General features: G+C 49.6%; 1 protein-coding gene across 11 annotated transcripts in view; it reads right to left on the reverse strand.

Moving 5' to 3' along the window:
• LOC139057669 (DENN domain-containing protein 2D-like) overlaps nucleotides 1–25387 on the reverse strand; it is a 614144-nt gene that overhangs the window by 53001 nt on the left and 535756 nt on the right. For 2 of the 11 annotated variants that reach the window (XM_070536314.1, XM_070536313.1), the window contains one exon: nucleotides 25014–25176. The exons of the other annotated variants lie outside the window; for them this stretch is intronic. In XM_070536314.1, coding sequence (XP_070392415.1) covers nucleotides 25063–25176 — 114 coding nt within the window. In that variant the 3' untranslated portion in view covers nucleotides 25014–25062. Of the gene's footprint in view, nucleotides 1–25013; nucleotides 25177–25387 lie in introns of those variants that run through there. 11 annotated transcript variants of the gene reach the window in all.

Genomic DNA, 25387 nt, shown 5'->3' on the forward strand with positions numbered 1-25387 from the left:
TAACAGCTGAAGGTACTCGGTTAGAAGGAGCGGAGGCAATGGAGGATATAGGAACTATGATGAGGGAAAAATTTACAGAACAGAGAAATGGTACATGCAGTATGTCGGAGAGGGATAGCCCGGTCAATCCACTGCTTTCGCTTGGACAAAGAGAGTGGGAAAGGGGCGAGAAGAGGGTCCCGAGTAGCACATCCGCAGGCCCGGATGGTATTCCAATTATGTTAATAAAGAAATTGGGCCCGAAATCTAAGAAAGCATTAAGGGAGATGGTGAGCAAAATGCTAATGGATGGTAACATACCTGACGAATGGATGCTAAGTAGGATGAGAATTATATATAAGGGAAAGGGGGACAAAGTTGACATAAATAACTAGCGGCCTATAACAGTAACGTCAGTGGTTTACAGGGTGGTTATGCAGATTATAAAGGACTGACTGCAGACATGGGTAGAGAACAAGAGGGTGCTTGGAGAGCTAGAAAATGGGTTCCGGAAGCATAGGAGCCTAGAAGACGACCTGTTCTCACTAACGCAGTGCATTGAAATAGCTGAAAAGGAACACAGACCCCTATGGCTGGCTTTTTTGGATATCAAGGGAGCCTATGACAGTGTACTTCAAGAGGGCTTGTGGGGCATTCTGGAAACTTTAGGAGTGCAAGATGGAGTAACCAATTTCTTAAATGATATCTATAAATGTACCCGGATGATTATACAACGGGAAAAGCAGGTTTCGGAGCCTGTAATGATTCGGCGGGGGCTTAGGCAGGGGTGCCCATTGTCACCTCTGATGTTTATGCTGTACCCGCAAGGTTTAGAGGCCAAAATAGAGCAAAGCGGACTCCGTTCCAACCCGTCATTTTTCAAACAAGGAAAATTGATTGAACAGTCATTACCATTACTGATGTATGCGGATAATATTGTATTAATGGCTGACAATACCGAAAATCTGCAGGGATTGATGGAAATATGTGGTACAGAAGGAGACAGATTAGGCTTGAAGTTTAGCAAAGAAAAATCAGCAGTCATGATTTTTAATGATAACATTTGCGGCGAGCATACGATAGAGGAGGCCACGCTTCAGATAGTCGATAAATACAAGTATCTTGGGGTGCGGATAAATAATGGCATTGAGTATCTGACAGAGTACCAAAAATATGTAACGATTAAAGGTAACAGAAGTGCAGCGATTATGAAGAGCAGGGCACTGTGGAACTACAATAGGTACGAGGTAGTACGAGGGATATGGAAGGGGGTAATGGCTCCAGGCCTGACTTTTGCCAACGCAGTTCTATGTATTAGAACAGAGACCCGGCAACAGTTGGAAATTAGGCAACGTGGTGTGGGTAGGCTCGCTCTGGGAGCACATGGCAAGACACCAAATCTTTGGGTGCACGGGGAGCGGGGATGGTCTTCTTTCAAGGGCAGAGAGGCTAGTAGCAAGATAGCCTTTGAGGAGCGATTGAGAAAAATGGGGGAAATTCGGTGGGCTAGGAAGGTTTTCAGTTACTTATACACGAGGAATGTTGACACAATGTGGAGGAAGCGAACTAGAAAATTGTCAAGCAAATACTTGGGCAGGAGACAGAGGGGTATGCGGAAAACAGAAATGCAAACCACATCAGCATTAGAGACATACAGGACGTTTAAGCAAGAAATAGCCAAAGAAAATATTTACGGAAACTCTAATGGAAGCTCAATGTTGTTTAATGCCAGGACAGGTGTACTGCGGACTATCGGCCCTAAAACGTACCGAGCCAGATACCATGAGATAGACTTGTTGTGCGGGGCGTGTGGAGAGGAGGAGGAAACGGCTGAACACCTGATACTTGCTTGTAAAAACTCCACCCTGCAGTTGAATGTAACGGGGAACTATTCAAAGCTTTTGGTTTTAAAGACACTGAAAGTAAAATAGACTTTGAACAGGTAGAAATAACGGAGGCTATCTGATTGGTGGGTAATATCAACGCAAATGTAAAGGAGTAAATACATAAGTAGGCATTCATTTAGTGCCATTCAAGGCTAGGTGGCGCGCGCCGCCGCCGCCCGATGAAAAGGGTTGAGCCTCAATCATCCATCCATCCGAAGGTGGCTGAGCTTTCGTGGCGGATGGTAGTGGTTTTTAGGGCTCCGTGGCGGCAACGAAATCATAAGTATTTGCGCATGCTTTGCTTTTGCTTCTGCTTTTGCTTTGCGGTTTCGTTTAGCCTTTAAATAATAATTGGGTAGTTTTCGTTCTTTCTTATTTTCCTCTTTTTTCTGTCCCTCTTTTTTTACGTGAGCGCGGGGGTGTTTCGTGTACATTTGGTTTTGCAGGATAGTCAGAGCGTCCTTTCGCACCCCGTGCTGCAACACAGGCAACCGGGTGGGACGTTAAGTATTTATAGCCTTTAAATAGTAGCTTGGAAGTGGCAAGACTAATAACTATTAGTGGTTATACTTGTGTGTGTTGGTAGGAAACAGAGCGTGGCCGCGTCGTTGAACAGGTGCGAAAATGTGTCATACCTTAAGCGACATTTTGAGGATTTAGATCCTGTGCTTGTCGGTTTTTGCTAGAAGGCATATGCTCTGCATTATTAAAGTAATATAGTATTATAGCATTTGCAGTAGAAAACGCCGGGCAATACATGGGAAGTTGTAGCACCAGCAGCTGCATTCTCAAGCACGCATCTAAGCAAACTTCCTTGGTTTTACAGGCTAGCTTCATCGGCTGTCCCTTGGATAGCTGCGGTGACTACCTGGCTGGTCATCCTTGCATCGTACACGTGGCTGCGCGGCACTGACTACCCTGCTCAATAAAGGGGGGGGGGGGATCAGACACGCTTATCGACCACATCGTATCCAACCTTCCAAAAATTCGTCCCGGACAAGGACGAATTTTTCTTCAACTATGCGGCTTTTCTTTCGAGGAACCCGTATGGTTTTCCTATGTAGCAATTGCTACGAACGGGTGGACGTCTGATTTTCCTTTTATTCATTACTTCTCTACACCTTGCGGGTTTCCGCAGAACTACTACGTCAAACTCTTGACTACCCTGCTAATCTCGGTGCGCACTCCACTGAAACCACCCCCAAGCTGCACTCTACGCAGTCCGGATTCCTGCCATAAAAGCCGTCCCGACGAGAGCATCACTGTTGTAGCAGCAGCAGTTGCATTCTCAAGCACGCATCTAAGCAAACTTCCTTGGTTTCACAGGTCAGTTGCTTTTATTCATTACTCGATATTTTTTTAGAATTTCTCAAGACCTGCAACTGCTGCTGCCATCGTTTTTCTCTGCTTCTGTGCTCACATTGTGTTCACTATTTAGCCATCCTCGTAATGCCGACAAATGCTGAACTTTGTAAGCGAATGGACGAGCTAGAAGCAATATTCAAACATCGGTTGAATGAATTAGTCGACCGGTTCGTTATTAGCATACAAACTAAGCTTCAAGACACAGAATTAGACGTCGGTGCAATGAAAACTGAAGTTGGTCGCATGGATGACAGCCTAAAGCTTCTAAACGAAATAGTCGAGTCAACCCGATCTCAATAGCTTGAGTTATCTGCGGCAAACCGCGTTCTGAAAGCAGAAAACGACGCACTTCAAAGGAAAGTCGCTGACCTTGAGCAATACTCAAGATTAAATATACTTAGAAATAAAGGGGGTGCCCTGTACCCAGGGGGAAGATTGTACCGCAATCCTGACTGGCGTCGCCGACAAAATCAACTGCACAGCCTCAGCCACAGATGTCGACACAGTTCATCGCGTACCAGCAAAGTCTGGTCAAAAGAATATTGCCACGGAACAGCCGCCACAGTGAGGCTGCACTGAGGAGGAAGAAGACGACGTGGGCCGGCTTGATATAGCGTCAACATTTTGGCCTTCCGTTAGCTTCCCTTCCCTGTAAATAAATTGTATGTAGTATTGGGCTCCAGCTACGCGCAGCATTAATTTGGTGGAGGTGGACGTTCCCCGTACCCGTCAAGGAGCTTCGCAGCGGTCGCAACGGCGACAGTGCAACTTCGGCTCCTGCTGGCGGCACTTCATCTATGCAACCGCCTCCGCCTGCAGCCCCGACCTACGTCGCCGTTTTCCCCACTCGAGATCCTGGTGTTTTCAACGGAGTCGGCAGTCCTGATGTTGACGACTCGCTCCGCTTATACGAACGTGTCAGCACCAGTCACAGGTGGGATCTGACTATTATGCTTGCGAACAATCTTTTCTACCTCGAAGGAGCTCCACTTGCATGGTTCCAGACTCACGAAGAGGTGATCTCGAGCTGGGATCTCTTCAAAGAGAAGCTCCGCGACCTTTCTGGCAATCCGATCGGTCGCCAAGTCAATGCCAAGAAAGTCCTTGCCACACGTGTACAGACGTCGACCGAGTCCTACGTGCCGTACATTCTCGACGTCTTGGCCCTTTGTGCCAAGGCTGACCCGACCATGTCTGAGGATGATAAGGTTAATCACGTCCTCAAAGGCATTGCTGACGACGCCTTCAAATTACTGGTGTTTACGAACTTCACCAGCATCGATGCGATCCTCAAGGAGTGCCGCCGTTTTGAGCATGCTAAAAGCCGCCGGGTATCCCAGCACGTCACGCGACTTCCCAACACAGCTGCTACGTCATCCTATGATGACCTCCTCCACCAGCCTTCGCGATGTGACAACTTGACCCGCATCATTCGTCGTGGGGTCAAAGCGGCACAACCGGCGGCCCCTTCATTCCCGTCACCTGATCATTCTCCGGTAACAATCTCCTTGATCCAGGCCGTCGTCCGTCAAGAGTTGTCCAACGTCGGCCTGCAATCCATTCGTTCCATACGCTCGGAAGCTCTTTCTCCACGCACGTCCCCACCGCGCTCTTCTTACTCATCTTACGGACAGCGCAACCCCTCCGAATGGCGAACAGTGGACGACAGGCCGATCTGTTTTAATGGCCGACGCATTGGACATGTCGCTCGCCACTGCCGCAGCCGCTGGACTTCTGAGATGCGCTATTCCCCTGATTACCACCCTCTCCCCTCGAGCGCATCCTTTTCCTTCGCCTCTTCTATGCCCGCTCCATCATCTGACCCTGCGACACCTTTGACACGACCCCGCTACACCCGCTCGCCTTCTCCCTCCCGTCGTCAATCTCGTTCGCCCCCGTCACGCCGTGCTGCTTCTCCGACCTACTCGCCGCACCTCCGACCGGAAAGCTAGACAGTGCAGCTTCTGGAGGTGAAGCTGCAAAGACGACATTGGCACGAAATCCTCGCTTCGCCTTACCCACGAACAAGAATCTTTTGGACGTTCTCGTCAACAATGTTCCTGTGTGCGCGTTGATTGGCACTGGGGCGCATGTGTCCATTATGAGTGCTGCTCTTCGCCGTCGGCTCAAGAAAGTTCTGACGCCAGCCCCGAACCGATTTGTACAAGTCGCCGACGGAGGGACTGTCGCTATTGTTGGCATGTGATCTGCCCGACTCACCATTGCTGAGAGACAAACTGTCGTTCTCTTCACCGTCATCGAGCATCACCCTCACGAACTCATTCTCGGTCTGGATTTCCTTGCCAATCATTCGGCCCTCATTGACTGTTCGGCCGGCTTACTTCGCCTTGACTTGCCTCTTCTTGCCAACCCTGTGGACCCTCCTCCAAGCCGTTTGAGCTGCATCGATTTTATTCGCCTACCGCCTCAATCTGTGACACACGTCGACTTGTTGTCCTCACCAGCTGTACCTGACGGTAATTACGTGGTCGCACCAATTCCGGCAGTTATACTTACACATGGTGTTACCGTGCCGCACACTATGCTCACAATTACTGGCAACCGCACCTACCTTCCCCTTGTCAATTTCGCGCTAAGCGCGCAAGTTCTGCCTCAGGGGATTTCACTGACTATAATTAGAGCTTTCCAGGATGATGAGATCGAGCCATTTACAGTGGAAGATCGTCACAGCTCAGACCATACCGTGACGTCATCGCACGGTACTGACGTCGACATTGAGAAGATGGTTTCCTCTGACCTCACACCTGTTCAAGCTGAAGCCCTTTGCCGCGTTCTTGACGGCTATCGCGACATTTTCGACTTTAACAATCGACCCTATGGTCAAACGTCCGTCGTGACCCATCGCATAAACACTGGCGATGCGAACCCTATTCACCGACGTCCACATCGTGTTTCTGCGTCCGAACGAGCTGTTATCCAACAGGAAGTCAAAAAGATGCTTGCAAAGGACATTATCGAGCCTTCCTGTAGTCCCTGGGCTTCTCCCGTCGTACTTGTAAAAAAAGAAGAATGGAACGTGGCGTTTTTGAGTAGATTATCGCCAGCTGAACAAAATCACAAAAAAGGACGTGTACCCTTTGCCACGTATTGATGACGCTCTAGACTGCTTGTACGGTGCCACCTATTTTTCTTCTATCGACTTACGGTCCGGCTACTGGCAGATATCTGTCGACGACATGGACCGAGATAAGACTGCAGTTATTACCCCTGACGCCCTTTATCAGTTCAAGGTGATGCCTTTCGGTCTCTGTAACGCGCCCGCCACTTTCGAACGAATGATGGGCTCTTTGCTTAAGGGGTTCAAGTGGTCCACCTGTTTGTGCTATCTGGACGACGTCATCGTTTATTCGCCGACATTTGACACGCATCTAGACCGTCTTTCAGCGATTCTTGACGTGTTTCGCCGCGCCGGTCTCCAGTTGAACTCGTCAAAATATCACTTCGCTCGCAGCCAAATCACCGTCCTTGGACACCTCGTGGACGCCAGAGGCGTGCGACCTGATCCGGACAAAATTCGAGCCGTTACGAACTTTCCTGTTCCGAAGTCTGCCAAGGACGTTCGTAGTTTCGTAGCGCTGTGCTCATATTTCCGATGCTTTGTGAAGGATTTTGCGACCATCGCACGTCCCCTTACCGACCTCTTGAAGAAAGACGCCCTATTTTCTTGGGGACCTGACCATGCCGCATCTTTTTCGCAGCTCACTACTCTCCTTACCACGCCTCTAATTCTGGCCCACTTTGACCCGTCTGCCTCAACGGAAGTTCGATTTGATGCCAGTGGTCACGGCATAGGAGCAGTGTTAGCACAACGCCAGCGTGGACATGACCGCGTTATAGCCTATGCCAGCCGACTTCTATTACCCGCCGCGCGCAATTATTCAATCACAGAGCGCGAGTGCCTCGCTCTTGTGTGGGCTGTTGCGAAGTTTCGTCCATACTTGTACGGCCGCCCCTTCTGTGTCATCACTGATCATCACGCGCTCTGCTGGCTATCCTCACTCAAGGACCCCACGGGACGACTCGCTAGCTGGGCATTACGCCTGCAAGAATATAACTTCTCCGTGGTATATAAGACGGGACGCTTGCACGAGGATGCCGATTGTTTGTCCCGCTACCCCGTCCATGAGCCGGCTGATGCGGAGGCCATCGCATGCGTTTTCTCTGTCTCCCAGTTGCTTGAAATCGGCAACGAGCAACGCCGCGATCCTTCATTACGGGCCCTCATCGACCATCTGGAGTCAACGCCTGGCGACGCCTCTCCCCGGATGTTTCTTTTTACATTATACCGCCGCAATCATCTCGATTCACACGGCCTTGACCTTCTGCTCGTAATTCCATCACACCTGCGTTCGACTGTCCTCCAACAACTTCACGACGCTCCCTTGGCTGGACACTTGGGCGTCTCGCGCACATACGACCGTGTACGCCGTCGATTCTTTTGGCCGGTTCTCGCCCGCTCCGTGCGGCGCTACGTTGCCGCTTGTGAGCCCTGTCAGCGCCGGAAGAAGCCCTCCACACCTCCAGCTGGATGTTGTGGGGTTCTCCTCCGTACTCTTGGGACAAAGGAACGACCACACAGTAGTGCAAACAATCACAAGGGCATTTATTGAGCCTTTCATAGATCAATGCCAGCTAGCCGAGTTGCTATCCACAAAACATGCCGATGGGCGCGCGACAAACCTAGAAGTCCGACTCAGCGCGACCAGATAGCGAGCAAATATGTTCGCCCCATGCTGGATCCCAACGCCTGGTAGTTCGGAAGTACGGTCACGCGAACTGTGGCGCGTTTCAAGGCGGCCACGCGAGACGGTCTCGCAGAAGCTTGGATCGGCGTACGCGCGGAACGGCACGTCCGCACTGCTTGCTGTCCCGAACCAAAGAGAGCAAGCGCCTTGTCTTTCGGCGCCCAAGTAACTCCGCCTGTCGGCGGCGTTAGCAGCACAACACTCGCGCCATCTCTCGTACTGCGCCTCAACCACTCCGACCGCCGCGGGCGCCAGGCCACGCGGCGAAGCCGGATTACAGGAGAACGCTATGCGGGAAAAAACGTATCAGGGGACGCGCGAGAGTCGCGCCTCCCCACATCTCCCCAACTTTAAATCACTACATATCCAGGCGAAACATGTCACACGGTCTAACATCAACGCGTGCTTCGCGAACAAGGTAGTACATGCAACATTGACCGCGCCGAGGAAATGTCTACACGCTGTCCATAACATGCGAGCCGACATTGTCCCTGGGTACACCGCTGGCGTCCGCCGGTCCAAGCAGCAGCTTTGCAGACTCGACGGCACGATGCCAGGCCAGGACTCCGGAAACGACGACGCAGTAGTCGGTACGAGCAAGCGTCGCTTGCACCGACGCGCGCCCTGCTGGCAAGAGCCGCCGTAGCTGTCGGTGACCGCCGGCTCATTTGTCCGCCGCCGAGGGTTGTGAGCTGGATACAAGAGGCCACCGATGTCGCTGCGCCGCACCGGCCACAGCATCACGATTGCCCGGGGTGGCTCGATCCTAGTCCGGGGCACCAGCGTAGACGATGTGCAGGTGACAGCAAACCAGGCGTGACTCCACTAACGCTGCGTACACTCAACACACTCGGCAAACACTAACGTAGTGCAAGGGAGACGAAGTCTGCATTCGCATCGCCCACGTGGTACGATGTTATACTCGGCTAGCTAAAGATCGGGCGGCTGCTCAGTTGCTAAGTTCACGTGAACGAAGCTAGCTTCCTTGAGTCGAACGAGTAATTTCAATTCGTGCGAGGCTAACTAGAATGAGGGAAGCAAAGCGCAACACCTCAACGCCAGGGTCCACCAGGTTGTGTCCCTCCACGTGCGACAGGCAGCTTCGTAAAGCCTTAGGCCTAAAGCGTCGCTGCCCTGACAACAACCGGCATCCAAAAAACAACACCCAGAATGGGCGCAAAACAGGCAGCCGCGAGGAGACGTCAGCTCTTTTAGGTGGGCCTACCCCGCTCGGTGCACACAGCATCCGAGTTGACGGCGCCCGCCGTCCCAGACGGTGTCGGGGCGCCCGGTGCCAGGCCGCAATACCAGTCAGCCCGTAGTGGCACCCGTGGCCCGCGGCCACCCGGCTCCCAGAGCCACGACTTCATCAGAGTCAAAGAGATAGAAGAAGCTATTTACATAAGAAATTCGGACCACCCACGAGGCTTCCGTACTCACTCGCTCTCCCAGGATGCAGACCACATGGCTCTCGTACAGGCGAATGTCATTAAAAAAAAAACACTTGCGAAAGGCTTAGCATGTTTAGCAGGCTTAGCAGGCTTAGGATGTTGACATGTTCAAACACAGTTCAGCCACCGTCGCCTCGCTCAAGAAAGCACGCCGCCAACGCTAGCGATCAAAATCCACGCTAGCCCTACGCTTCGGTTCAAACAAAGGTCTCGAACGAAGCAAAACTGTTAAATCTATCGTCCGATGCCCAAAGATGTCCACGTTGGGCAGCCAGATGTGGGGTTCTCCTCCGTACTCTTGGGACAAAGGAACGACCACACAGTAGTGCAAACAATCACAAGGGCATTTATTGCACCTTTCATAGATCAATGCCAGCTAGCCGAGTTGCTATTCACAAAACATGCCGATGGGCGCGCGACAAATCTAGAAGTCCGACTCACCGCGACCAGATAGAGAGCGAATATGTTCGCCCCATGCTGGATCCTAACGCCTGGCCGTTCGCGTGTACGGTCACGCGAACGGTGGCGCGTTTCAAGGCGGCCACGCGAGACGCTCTCGCAGAAGCTTGGATCGGCGCACGCGCGGCACGGCACGTCCGCACTGCTTGCTGTCCCGAACCAAAGAGAGCAAGCGCCTTGTCTTTCGGCACCCGATAACCCCGCCTGTCGGCGGCGTTAGCAGCACAACACTCGCGCCATCTCTCGTACTGCGCCTCAACCACTGCGACCGCCACGGGCGCAAGGCCACGCGGCGAAGCCGGATTACAGGAGACGCGCTATGCGGGAAAAACATAGCAGGGGACGCGCGAGAGTCGCGCATCCCCACAATGTATCCAGCCGCTCGATATCCCACCGGAACCCTTTTTCCGTGTTGGTCAAGACCTTCTTGGACCGTTTCTTCTCTCGGGCTCGGGAAATAAATGGGTCGCCGTCGCTACTGATTATGCGACGCGGTACGCAATCGCCAGAGCCCTTCCGACAAGTTGTGCTACTGACGTTGCTGACTCTGCTCTGTGACATCATTTTAGTGCACGGTGCTCCGCGCCAATTACTCACTGACCGTGGCCGCAGCTTTCTGTCGGCAGTCGTCGAGGACATCGTCCGCTCCTGCTCGACGAAGCACAAGTTCAGCACGTCCTACCACCCACAGACCAACGGCCTCACGGAGCGACTCAACCGTACCATCACCGACATGCTTTCAAAGTACGTTGCCACCGACCACCACGACTGGGATCTTCACTTACCATATGTGACGTTCGCGTATTATTCATCGCGTCACGAAACCGCCGGCTATTCACCATTCTATCTCCTATATGGTCGAGAACCCGCGTTGCCCTTGGACACTTTGTTGCCCTCGGCCACAGGTTCAACCACTGAATACGCCCGCGACGCGATCGCACACGCCGACCACGCGCGCCAGCTCACCCGCACCCGTCTCGAGGCCTCACAGGAGCATCAGAGACGCCTCTATGACTGCCATCATCGCGACGTGCACGTTACTCCGGGTTCTCTGGTGCTTCTCTAGTCACCCATTCGACGTGTGGCCCTTTCAGAAAAGCTGCTGTCGCGCTACACTGGCCCATACCGTGTGGTGCGACAAGTGACCGATGTCACGTATGAAATCATTCTCGCCGACCTGTCAGCGTCACCGTCGGCTGCAAGTGACATCGTTCACGTGGCGAGACTAAAGCGATACCAGACACCTTTTACCGCGTATGTGTAGATTAAGCACCGGGGCGGTGCTTCTACCACCGGGGGTGATGCTACGGAACAGCCGCCACAGTGAGGCTGCACTGAGGAGGAAGAAGATGACGTGGGCCCGCTTGATATAGCGTCGCCATTTTGGCCTTCCGTTAGCTTCCCTTCCTTATTCATGAAGAAGGCGCGAAAGGCCCGACTGAATACCCGAAGTACAGGGTTTTCAGGAGAGCACTCCCAGGCGATATTCATCAATGAGCATCTATCGCCAGACAATAAGCGTTTGTTCTCCAGGACACTTGCCTTAAAGAAGGAAAAAGGTTGGCAGTTCATCTGAACGGAAAACTCTCAGATCAAAGTGCGGAAATTTCACGATAGTCGGGTATTTCGCATCGCTTCTGATTCTGATCTATCATTACCTAAGTTTGCATAAGGCTTCCAACTTTCAATTTTTTAAATTCGGTCCAATGGCTACGTACTTTTTACCTGAAGAACTTGAGGCTTATTTTTCATCGCACCGCCACTCACTAATCCATTTCAATGCGCGAAGTCTGCAAAAAAACATGGATGACATCACAAATTTTTTATAATCTACCCGTCATAATTTCTCTGTTATATGCGTTTGTGAAACCTGGCTCTCCGCATCCCACAATAACTTGTATTACTTTCCTTCGTACTCAGCCGAATACTACCACCGTGATAACAGTAATCATGGTGGTGCTGCTATTTTTGTGTCCTCAGAGTTGCGTTTTCACAGGCGATCTGACTTGACACTCAACGTGGCGAACTGTGAATCTGTCTGGGTCAAATTTGAAGACATTCTTTTCACAAGATAAGAAAACCTAATAAATGGCTGCATCTATCGTTAACCTTTATCATCTGGAAGCGCGTTTTGCTTAGCCCTAGGTAATTTGCTATATAATTTAACATTAGAACAGAAAAATGTCATTATCATGGGTGATAGTAATATTAACATTTAGATACATCCAACACACTACTTAATGATTACGTTAGCTGCCTCAATGGGTTCAGATATGAAAACCTACTTACTCTTCCAACTCGTTGTCCCACGGTTAACACGCCACTCTTATCGACCACATAGTATCCTATCTTCTTACTAACCCTGACTGTGGTGTTGTCGAAGCTTCAATAACCGATCATTACCCAACATTTATGCGCCTAACTTCTACTGCTCGCATTACCGATGCATGCTTGACCAGAAAGAAGTTTAATTCGTTAATTTTTATTGAAACAATTGCCGCTTCAGACTGGTCCCCAGTAATGGTATGTGATAACCCTGAAACTGCCTATAATACTTTCTCACAAATAATTCCTAAAGCTATTTCGGGTTCCACGGTAGTAATGAATTGTAAAAAAACGTTTTCAGCTCCTCGTAACCTATGGTTATCCACCAGTTTGCTAAATTGCTTAAGGAAAAAAGATAACCTTTACAGAAAAACAAAAAAACAGCCATTTAACACAGCACTTCACGAAAGGTATAATGCTAGTATTCTAACTTACTGAGAAAACTACTCAAACAGGCTAAAACGACGTATTATGAAAATGAAATTAAGTCTGCAGGTAATGATGTCAGAAAGCATTGGAAAGTATTAAAGCCTTTTTTTAGGTCGGTCGAATCATAATTCCGAAATAACTATGATACTGTCACGTGGTGGTGACGTTAAGAACACAGTAGCAATACTGTGATAGACAAAACTAACTTTTATTGGGCGAACCTGTGCCCACAAAACAGGCTACACTTATAGCACAACGATAGCGGCGAACACGGTCGGCGATCGTCGAAAATCTGATCAGCAGGTCAAGCGCGTCGGCTTTTATAGAGCAGTCGTCGAATGTTCCAGACTAATCGTTCGGACCCGCGTGCCTTCTACAAAGTTCTACACCATTCGCGACAGGCGAATAAATCCGATAACACAAGGTTCGGCGACAACACACTGCGGATAGAAGCATCGATAAATTTCCAGAAACTTCGGATACATGTAGGCGCGTCCCGCGCTGTGCGACAACATTTGTTAGGGGGCGAAACTTGGTCGCCCGATAAAGATAAGTACACGTGTCATTACCCCCCTCTTAAAAAGCATCGACCCGATGCTGCAAACAAACGAAAGTAACAAATAAGCACTCGTAGCAATGAAAACAACAAAAATAAGGGAAGTTCGTTAGCGTCCGTAAAACGGTTTAAGACGCACCACGTGGACCACTTCAGGTCGTGCGCGGCGCCGCTGTGAATGCGAGATGCCGTCTGGCACGACCTCATAGTCCAGTGCGCCAATACGTCGAATGACCTTGTAAGGTCCGAAATAGCGGCGCAATAGTTTCTCACTCAGTCCTCGTCGGCGTATCGGGGTCCATACCCAAACACGGTCGCCGGGCTAGTACTCGACGAAGCGTCGTCGGAGGTTGTAGTGTCGGCTGTCGGTCCTCTGCTGGTTCTTGATTCGCAGGCGGGCGAGCTGTCGGGCTTCTTCGGCGCGCTGGAGATAGGTAGCGACGTCAAGATTCTCTTCGTCCGTTACGTGCGGCAGCATGGCGTCGAGCGTCGTCGTTGGGTTCCTGCCGTAAACCAACTTGAACGGCGTGATCTGTGTTGTTTCTTGCACCGCCGTGTTATAAGCGAATGTTACGTACGGCAGGACGGCATCCCAGGTCTTGTGTTCGACGTCGACGTACATTGCTAGCAAGTCGGCGAGGGTCTTGTTCAGGCGCTCCGTGAGACCATTCGTCTGCGGATGGTAGGCAGTTGTCCTCCTGTGGCTTGTCTGGCTGTACTGCAGAATGGCTTGGGTGAGCTCTGCTGTAAAAGCCGTTCCTCTGTCGGTGATGAGGACTTCTGGGGCACCATGTCGCAGCAGGATGTTCTCGACGAAAAATTTCGCCACTTCGATTGCGCTGCCTTTTGGTAGAGCTTTAGTTTCAGCAAAACGGGTGAGATAGTCCGTCGCCACGACGATCCACTTATTCCCGGATGTTGATATCGGAAACGGCCCCAGCAAATCCATCCCAATCTACTGGAATGGTCGGCGAGGGGGTTCGATCGGCTGCAGTAATCCTGCTGGCCTTGTCGGTGGTGTCTTGCGTCGTTGACAGTCTCGGCATGTCTTGACGCAACGGGCGACGTCGGCGGTCAGACGCGGCCAGTAATACCTTTCCTGTATTCGCGACAGCGTCCGGAGAATCCAAGGTGCCCAGCGGTTGGATCGTCGTGTAGGGCGTGCAGTATTTCTGGACGCAGCTCTGACGGTACAACAAGAAGGTAGCTGGCGCGGACTGGTGAGAAGTTCTTCTTCACGAGCAGGTTGTTTTGTAGCGTGAACGAAGATAACCCGCGCTTAAATGCCCTAGGGACAACGTCGGTGTTCCCTTCCAAATACTCGACGAGGCCTTTTAGCTCCGGGTCGGCTCGTTGCTGTTTAGTGAAGTCTTCCGCGCTTATTATCCCTAGGAAGGCGTCGTCGTCCTCGTCGTCTTGCGGCGGGGGATCGATGGGGGCGCGCGATAAGCAGTCGGCGTCGGAGTGTTTTCTTCCGGACTTATATATTACCGTGACGTCATATTCTTGTAGTCTGAGGCTCCATCGCGCCAGCCGTCCTGAAGGGTCCTTTAAGTTAGCTAGCCAACACAATGCGTGATGGTCACTGACGACTTTGAATGGCCTGCCATAGAGGTAAGGGCGGAATTTAGCTGTAGCCCAAATGATGGCGAGGCATTCCTTCTCAGTCGTAGAATAGTTGCTTTCCGCTTTTGACAGCGACCGGCTAGCATACGATATCACCCTTTCAAGTCCTTCTTTCCTCTGGACTAAGACGGCACCGAGGCCTAGGCTACTGGCGTCAGTGTGGATTTCGGTATCGGCGTCCTCGTCGAAGTGTGCAAGTACCGGCGGCGTCTGCATGCGTCGTTTGAGTTCTTGAAATGCCTTGGCCTGCGGCATTTCCCACTTGAACGCGACATCACATTTGGTTAGATGTGTTAGCGGCTCCGCGATGTGTGAAAAGTCCTTGACAAAGCGCCTATAGTAGGCACACATGCCAAGGAATCTGCGCACTGCCTTCTTGTCGGTTGGCTGCGGGAACTTTGCGATGGCAGCTGTCTTCTGTGGGTCGGGGCGTACTCCTGATTTGCTGATCAGGTGGCCTAGAAACAAAAGCTCATCGTAAGCGAAGCGGCACTTTTCCGGCTTCAGAGTGAGCCCTGATGACTTGATGGCTTCTAACACTGTCGCAAGCCGCCTAAGGTGATCGTCGAAATTTCCGGCGAAGACAACGACGTCATCCAGGTAGACAAGGCACGTCTGCCACTTCAGTCCGGCTAACACCGTGTCCATGACGCGCTGAAACGTTGCAGGCGCCGAGCACAGTCCGAATGGCATGACCTTGAACTCGTAGAGGCCGTCTGGCGTGATGAAGGCAGTCTTTTCGCGATCTCTCTCGTCGACTTCTATTTGCCAGTAGCCAGACTTGAGATCCATCGACGAGAAGTATTTAGCGTTGCAGAGCCGATCCAATGCGTCGTCTATCCGTGGAAGGGGGTACACATCCTTCTTCGTGATCTTGTTCAGTCGACGATAATCGACGCAGAAGCGTAGGGTTCCATCCTTTTTCTTTACCAGGACTACAGGAGAGGCCCACGGGCTTTTCGACGGCTGTATGATGTCGTCGCGCAGCATTTCGTCGACTTGTTGCCTAATAGCTTCACGTTCTCGCGTCGAAACTCGGTAAGGGCTCTGGCGGAGTGGTCGAGCGCTCTCTTCGGTTATTATGCGATGCTTTGCAACTGGTGTTTGTCGAATCCTCGATGACGTCGAAAAGCAGTCTTTGTATCGTCGAAGAAGACTTCTGATCTGTTGCTGCTTACTCATAGGAAGACTTGGATTCACGTCGAAGTCTGGTTCGGGGACTATGCTCATCGGGGTAGATACGGCTGAATCCGAGAGGACAAAGGCATTGCTGGTTTCCACAATTTCCTCGATATATGCGATTGTCGTGCCCTTGTTGATGTGCTTGAACTCTTGGCTGAAGTTGGTCAGCATAACTTCCACTTGCCCTCCGTGGAGTCGAGCCATCCCTCTTGCGACGCAAATTTCACGGTCGAGCAATAGATGTTGGTCGCCCTCGATGACACCTTCTACGTCAGTGGGTGTTTCAGTGCCGACGGAAATAATAATGCTGGAGCGCGGCGGGATGCTGACTTGATCTTCGAGCACACTCAAGGCGTGGTGACTACGACAGGTCTCCGGCGGTATCGCTTGATCTTGTGACAGCGTTATCGATTTCGACTTCAGGTCGATGACTGCGCCACGTTGACTCAAGAAGTCCATGCCGAGAATGACGTCTCGTGAACACTGTTGGAGGATAACGAAGGTGGCAGGGTAAGTCCGATCATGAACGGTAATTCTTGCCGTGCAGACTCCAGACGGCGTGATGAGGTGTCCTCCAGCGGTTCGAATTTGAGGGCCTTCCCACGTAGTCTTAACTTTCTTCAACTGGGCGGCGATGTGTCCACTCATGACGGAGTAATCAGCCCCTGTGTCGACTAAGGCAGTGACTGCGTGGCCGTCGAGAAGCACGTCGAGGTCGGTGGTTCTTTGTCTGGCGTTGCAGTTAGGTCGTGGCGTCGGATCACGGCTGCGTTGTGTTGAAGTGAAGTTGGAACGTCGCGTCGTCAAGTCGTCGTTCGTCGGTGTAGTCTTGCCTTCCTGACTTCGTCGGGACGGCGGCGTGTCGTTGTTATGTCGTCGAGATCGTTTCGTCGTCGTCTTCGTCGGCGGCGGAGGATCTTCGTCAGTTCGACGAACAGCAACCGCACCTCCATCGGTTGCTGCTTTTAGTTTTCCGGATATGGGCTCGCAGAGCGGCCCCGGGCTGGGCCGGTGTATGGTCGGCGCTGTGGCGACAGGTAGCGGCCTGGTGACGGCGAACGGGATGGCCGTCGAGGGCTCCATTGAGTAGCGGCGAGGTAGTCGGCGATATCGCGGGGTCGTTCGCCAATCTGTGGCCGCGGTGCGTTAACGGCGAAACCTCGCAGTCCCATCTCTCGGTATGGGCATCGGCGGTACACATAGCCGGCTTCACCGCAGTGGTAGCAGAGCGGGCGGTGGTCGGGGGCGCGCCAAACGTCAGTCTTCCTTGCGTAGGTGCGCTGGGCGACGGGTGGTCGTGTTGGCGGTGGCGGCGGCGGACGACGGAACTGCGGCGTGACAGGGCCCTGGCGCGGTCGCGGAGGGGGTCCTTGACGGCGTGCGACGGCGGCGTAGGTCATCGCTTGCGGCTCACGCTGCGGCGATTCAGGGGCTACTCCAAGTTGTTGTTGGAGTTCCTCACGCACGGCGTCGGCAATCGAAGCCACTTGAGGCTGTGATGATGGGAACAGCTTTTGTAGCTCCTCCCGCACGACAGCTCGGATAGTCTCGCGTAGGTCGTCGGCGGCCAATGACTGAACTCCGGCGTAGTTTGTCGAGGTCGTGCGGCGGTCGAATTGCCGGTTTCGCATCTCGAGTGTCTTCTCGATGCTGGTGGCCTCGTGAAGAAACTCGTCGACGGTCTTCGGTGGGCTTCGTACCATTCCGGCAAAAAGTTCCTCCTTCACACCACGCATCAGCAGGCGGACTTTCTTCTCCTCGGGCATTTCAGGGTCGGCGTGGCGGAAGAGGCGGCTCATTTCTTCCATGTAGATCGCGGTCGTCTCATTAGGTAGCTGCACCCGGGTTTCGAATAGCGCTTGGGCTCGTTCTCGGCGTACGACGCTTGCGAATGTCTGCAGGAAGCCGCTTCGGAAAAGTTCCCAGGTCGTTAGGGTGGCTTCTCGGTTCTCGAACCGCGTCCTGGCCGCGTCTTCCAATGCGAAGAAGACATAACGCAGTTTGTCGTCGCTGTTCCAGTTGTTAAACTTAGCGACTCTCTCGTACGTCTCAAGCCAGCCTTCCGGGTCTTCGAAAGTTGAACCACGGAACGTCGGAGGCTCCCTGGGCTGCTGTAGCACGATGGGCGATGCCGGGGCTGCCATTGGGGTGGACTTGGTGGCAATCTTTCTGGTCGTCTCAGGCAAAAGTCCGTGCTCCGGGGGCAGTTGTTGAAGACGGCGGCTTGCTCGATGGTCCGGAAGTGCGTTGGTGTTGTCTTTGCGTTCCGGGCTTGGATCACGGCTTGTCGGGGGCGTCCGGTTCATGGACCAAAAGCACCTCCACCAGATGTCACGTGGTGGTGACGTTAAGAACACAGTAGTAATACTGTGATAGACAAAACTAACTTTTATTGGGCGAACCTGTGCCCACAAAACAGGCTACACTTATAGCACAACGATAGCGGCGAACACGGTCGGCGATCGTCGAAAATCTGATCAGCGGGTCAAGCGCGTCGGCTTTTATAGAGCAGTCGTCGAATGTTCCAGACTAATCGTTCGGACCCGCATGCCTTCTACAAAGTTCTACACCATTCGCGACAGGCGAATAAATCAGATAACACAAGGTTCGGCGACAACACACTGCGGATAGAAGCATCGATAAATTTCCAGAAACTTCGGATACATGTAGGCGCGTCCCGCGCTGTGCGACAACATTTGTTAGGGGGCGAAACTTGGTCGCCCGATAAAGATAAGTACACGTGTCATTACAATCGGGGGATCTTCTCCATGATAATCCCTTGGACATTGCAAACTCCTTCATGAATTCCTTCTGTGAAGATAATGAAGAGTGCGAAGATTCATTGACCGGGACTTACCCCCATGTGCCCCATAGCTTTTTCCTTCATCCTGCAACACCTGAAGACATAGTCACAGTCATTTCCAGTCTAAAAAATAGAAGACCTGGTCTCGATAACTTCAGCTCATCTCTCATAAAAACGATAGCGTACCTAATATCTGAAATATTCTGTCACATAGTGAACCTTATCTTTAAAACAGGAATCTGTCAAAGTTCTTTGAATAAATCGAAATTAATCCCTGCTTTCAAGAAGGGAGATAAGCGTCTAACATCTAACTACCACCCTATAGCTATACTTTCATTCTTCAGTAAAATTATCGAAAAACTAATCGTAACATGCTTATCAAGCTATTTATCAAAATTTTGCACCCTATCACCAAATCAATTTGTGTTTCGGGAAGGTTGTACAACTCATTTGGCATTAATATTTCTAACAGACAAGATTCGGCAGGCAATTGACACTGGAAATTTCGCTGGCGCAATATTTATTGACTTTTCTAAAGCATCCGATTCACTTGTTCATAACATCCTTTTTCATAAATTAGACTCTATTGGTATAACTGGCCCGGCACTGTAATTACTACGTAACTATTTGAAAGATAGAGAATACACTGTATCAATCTCCAGCACTTACTCGCACCATAAAACAACTAACATTGGTGTACCACACGGATCTTTATTAGGGCCTCTCTAGTTTTTAATACACATTAATGACCTCCCACAGTACCTAAAGTCCTCTGACTGTATCCTTTACGCTGGCGACACTACTATCTTCTCCTCGGACAAAAGTCTTGATTCATTGATGTGTAAGCTTAATCACGACGCGGCAAATATTGTAACCTGGTGCCAACTAAACAGACTATACATTAATACTGCCAAATCTAACTTCCTTCATCTTCTCAGCTAAACAAAAACATATCTCAGTGTATCCATCGGTAACCTTTGCTTCCAGTGTACTTTATCCCACTGATAGTGTGCTGTTTCTTGGCGTCATATTAAACACCTATAGTTTGACGAGCATGTTTTATCCTTAACAAAGAAGGCAGCATATCGAATTAGAATAATAATTAAAGTTCGCAATTTTTTTCATATGAAGACACTCATCTCTTTCTACTACGCTTTTATTCACACGCATACTAATTATTGCATATCATCATGGGGAAACACGTATCCCACACATTTATCTCCACTACAGCATACCCAAAATTAAGCAATTCGCATCATTACACTTAGAAGCTACACATCGGAAGCATAACTATTGCTCAGGTCTAACGGAATTTTATCGTTACAGAAACTAAATAAATACTCACTTGGAATACTTGTTTATACATCTGTTAACGGAAAGCTCCCATTCCCTATAATTAATACCAGCCAGTATCCATATTCCACGTCTACCTGTTTCGCTTCTACCAACAGCTATTTACTACCAAAACCTAGCACTAATTATGGTAAATTTACTACTAATTTTTCAGCCACACTACTTTGGATCTCATTACCGTGTCATATTAAAATATTCTCTCATTTTTACACATTCAAATCAAACCTTCGTAAATTTTTGCACTTATTACAACAATTTGACGTTATCATTATATTAATAAGTGCTTTGAATCGTTAAATATTTTACAGCGTAAGCTAATGACTAACTTAATATGGTGTCTTTTGTGTTTGCATATAGCTGCTTTGTATTTATATATCCTACTCATTTGTAATGAGAGGTCCCCAGCACAGCCTGTTGACTATGGGACCTCCCTCTGTATGTATGTATAATCCCCATTTTTAACCTTATTATTATGCAAATAAATAACTCTCTCAAAGAAAGCCGGGAAAGCGTTAAGTGTGCATGTGGTCCCTAAAAGCAGATGAGGTGAAAAAGGAGAATGGAACCGAGTCAATTGGCACACACAGTGATGTCGATGCTAGGCTGGAGAAAATGAAGGCTTTACCCGCCGTGGTTGCTCAGTGGCTATGGTGTTGGGCTGCTGAGCACGAGGCCGCGGGATCGAATCCCGGCCACGGCGGCCGCATTTCGATGGGGGCGAAATGCGAAAACACCCGTGTGCTTAGATTTAGGTGCACGTTAAAGAACCCCAGGTGGTCAAAATTTCCGGAGTCCTCCACTACGGCGTGCCTCATAATCAGAAAGTGGTTTTGGCACGTAAAACCCCAAATATTATTATTATTAAAATGAAGGCTTTCCAGGAGAAGCTTGTCAAACGGCTGAAGAGCTCAAAAATAAACTAAATGGGAGATTGATGCACGAAAGGCAGTGGAAAAAAGCCGAGGAAAAGCTGCACAGGGCCGCCGTTGTGAACGAGAATTGTCGTGACAATGGAACGCAGTCCCCCGAAATGACAGGCGAGGGAGTGCCAGCAAAGTATGTGGAATGTGGGCAGCAGGGTGACGGGTTAGCTGGAAAGAGCGGCACCTACCTTGAGGCTGCCACATGGATAAAGCAGGAGCGCATGAATCAATGCCCCTTGTCAAGTCCGAATAAAGCGGAAAATGACAAAGGGAAGCAGGGAGAGGTAAGAGTGAAATGGCGATTATTGCCAGCGACTCAAACCTGAGTAGGTGCTCAGAAACAATTGTGGAAAGAGTGAATGACAAGAAAAGAGTGGCAGTAGGCACTTTTCTTAGGCGGACGCTGGGTTATGCCATGGAGCGAGGAAAAGCAAAGCTCGCGGAAAAGGCCCATGTGTGCAACCTTGTCATAGTAGCAGGTGGGCTAAATGACATCTTAAGCAGGAAAGGCACAGGACTAGCTGAGCACGTGGCGAAGGGGGTGGACGACTTGCACAAGCTGTCCCCTCAGGTGCAGATCGTAGTGTGCACGGTGCCAGAGGCGCCTGTAAGTGACAGTCAAATACAAAGAGCCGTAGTGGCTGCTAATGAGGCGATATGGAAAATGAGCCGACAGAAAGGCTTCGAGGTTGTCGAAGTAAACAGGAAAGTAAGAAGGTGTGGTGGTTTTCAATGAGACGGGATCAACTTCAATTACAGGCTTGCAAGAGTAGGCCAGAGTAGTAATGCACAGGAGGCCAGAGTAGGTAGTAATGAAAAAGGGCCCCTCAGGGAACCTCAGAATACGATCAATGTCAGTAGTAGAAAAAAGAGGAAAGCAAGGAAGAGAGCTCGCCATGCAGATATCGACGACACAGAACTTCTTTCCGAAACGAAATCTTTTATTGCTTACAGGCTCGACAGATCGGGAAGAAGGGGTGGTGGCGTCCTTGTTCTCTCGATATCAGAATTGCATACATCCCCCGTCCATGTTAGTTCCTCTCACGAGATACTTTGCGTCAAACTGGCCCTTCCTAGCTGTACAAACATTATTGTTGCTTGTTATGGGCCTCCTAATTCCGACTCCTCCTTTCTTACCGACCTTCACTCCGTCCTACTTGATCTGCACTCTCGGTTTGTCCATGCGAACTTCCTACTTTGTGGAGATTTTAACTTTCCCGATATCGACTGGGAAACACTGTCAGCACCATGCGGTCCGTCGAACAAATTCATTGACTTAGTTCTCACGTTTGTCTGCTCCTTTCTGTGTCCGTGTTTCACTTCGCGCTAGAAGCCAAAATAACTTCACCCAGACAGTTAAAGTGCCTACTCGTGGCGACAACATTCTCGATCTTGTTTTCGCTTCCAAACCTGAGTTAATTAAGTCATTAACAAGCATCACTGGTCTGAGCGATCACGAGGTGCTTTTGTTCAATTTTTCCGTTCCCATCCACACAAAGCAACGCTCCATAAAATACATTCGCGACTACAATAAAGCAGATTTTCGCCCTATTAACCATGAGTTAGAAACTTTTTTCCACCTTTTCCAGCAGACCGCACCCACTAGAACAGTAGAACAAAACTGGTTGCTCTACAAGAACAAAATCTTATCCCATGTCGAAACCTATGTTCCCCTTGTCTGCATACGTGGTGACAAGCTCTGGTATAGCAACGCCTTGCGACAGTTAGCAAACGAAAAGAAGCGCCTCTATCGTGCGGCCAAGCACACAAATTCTGTAAAAAAAGGGAAACGTACAGCAAGGGCCTACAAGAATACATTAGCATACTACGAAGTTCTAAAAATAAATTTTTTCACGAAGATCTTGATAACATTATGCGCGTTAACCCCCAAAATTATGGAATCTGGTCACCCCGTGCAAAAGCCGTACTCAAAACATTTCTTTGGTTAACCATGATGGCTTACATGTCCCTGATATTGAGCGCGCAGATGTCATGAATTCATATTTTTCCTCCCTGTTCACCCACGAACCTGCACTTCATATTCCCCCAATACCTGCCAATAGTTTTTTTCCCTAATGCCACCAGTTTTTATAACCCATGAAGGTATTGCTAAACTCATCGACAACCTTAAGTTGTGAAGCGCTCCTCGGCCAGACAACATAACTGCCAAAATATTGAAGGGCACCGTGAGCATTTCTAGCCGTATATTGCAAATTATTTTTCAGCAATCTGTTTCAAACGGTGAAATACCAAATGATTGGAAAACTAGTAAAGTAACCCCAGTATTTAAGGCAGGCAATCGATCCCATCCTTCTAATTACCGCCCAATTTCATTAACATCCATTCCATGCAAGGTACTGGAGCACATTTTATATTCGCAGATCGCATCACACCTCGACAATAACGCTTTCTTCTATGAAAAACAGCACGGTTTTAGATCAGGCCATTCTTGCGAGTCCCAGCTTTTCGAATTCACCCCAGACCTTCACTTAAACTTAGATTCTTCTTTTCAAATTGACGTCATTTACCTAGACTTCTCCAAAGCCTTCGATCGCGTTCTTCATCGGCGTTTAATGGCAAAACTGTCCTGCCTCCACATTAACCCTTTAATCTTGTCATGGATTGACTGCTTTCTCCGCGAACGCTCACAATATACAGTAGTAGGGAACCACAGATCGCAAAATACTACAGTCATCTCTGGTGTCCCCCAGGGATCGGTGCTGGGACCACTCCTTTTTCTGATATTTATAAATGATCTTCCTAATGCCATATCAGCTGGTATACGCCTCTTCGCAGACGATTGTGTCCTTTACCGCCGCATATCTACTCCCGACGATCAGACTCTGCTTCAACGCGACCTAAATCTCATAGAAACCTGGTGCGCGACATGCCTTATGCAACTGAACATTTCCAAATGTAAGTTCAGGCATGTATCAAGAAAGCGAAATAACCTCAGCTATCCGTATTCATTAAATTCTACACCACTCTATGAAACAGAATCATACAGGTATCTTGGAATCATCGTGAACAACAAAGTAACATTGTCTGAGCACATTGCAAAACTTTGTACAGATGCTTCTAAGTTGCTTGGGTTTATCAGACGATCCCTCGCTTTTTCACGCCGATCTGTCCGTCAACTCGCCTACGTAACATTCATCCGTTCGAAACTCGAATATGCCTCGGCGATCTGGAATCCCCATCAGAACTATCTGATCGATCAGCTTGAAGCCATCCAAAATCGCGCGGCCCGTTTTATCACATCGCAGTATGACAGGCGACACAGTATAACTCTTATCAAGGCATCCCTTTATCCTCAACCCCTGGCACTTTGGCGTAAAATTTCACAGCTTTGCCTATTTCACAAATTGTACTATACCTTCCCACAGCTAAGAAATTCTGTATTACACCCACCGCTTCGCACCTCACGCCCAACTCTTTAAGTTTGCAGCGCATACATGGCTCCACAAAATCATTTAATAAATCTTTTTTACCTAGCTTCATTACATTGTGGAATGACTTACCCGATTCCATAGTTACTGAAATAGAACCTAATAAATTCAGGCACTTATTAACAGCACATTTCAAGGACTGAGTTATTTTGCCGTGTTTTTGAATGTGTATGCGTGTTTTGTTTTGTTTCCTCCAAGTTGTTCTTGAGTCGCTGTGTCTATCTTAGTGTTGATGCTTCTGATGATGTTAATGTTGAACATGAACCCTGTACTTTGTATTGCTTTTTTGTTGTTACCGACCATTGTATATGTAACGACTGCTCCCCCCCCTTATGTAATGCCCTAAGCCAAGGGCCTTTAAGGGTAAATAAATGATGATGATGATGACGACGGCCACTGCAGAGTGCCATTGCAAGGCGTGACATACCCTGCACTTCGGCCAAAGTGTGACAGAGGCGAGATGTAGGCAAAGGATATATTTACAACATATTTAGACGTGACTTGCAGACATTAGTTACGAAGAAAGCTAGGGCAAGAGATGTCTGATCTGGCCCACGTGCAAGCGACCTCATCGTCGTCTTCATCGGTCTGCCAAATGTCGTGTTCATCCATGTATCCATCGCTCTGTAATGGTATCAATCTATGCAGCGCAAAAAGCATTTCGACACAACCAAAATTTAGCACATTGTAAGGTAATAAACTTGGGCCGGGACTTCTGAAAATTCGTATCATCCTGGAATGATCTTATCATTGAGATACTACTGTATTAGCAATGTAGTAGCGAAGGTTTCTTTGTTTAGGCTGATGAAGTCTGGTCTATAGATAAAGCGATTAG

Source organism: Dermacentor albipictus, chromosome 3 (genome assembly GCF_038994185.2).
Source record: "Dermacentor albipictus isolate Rhodes 1998 colony chromosome 3, USDA_Dalb.pri_finalv2, whole genome shotgun sequence".
Classification (NCBI taxonomy): domain Eukaryota; kingdom Metazoa; phylum Arthropoda; class Arachnida; order Ixodida; family Ixodidae; genus Dermacentor; species Dermacentor albipictus.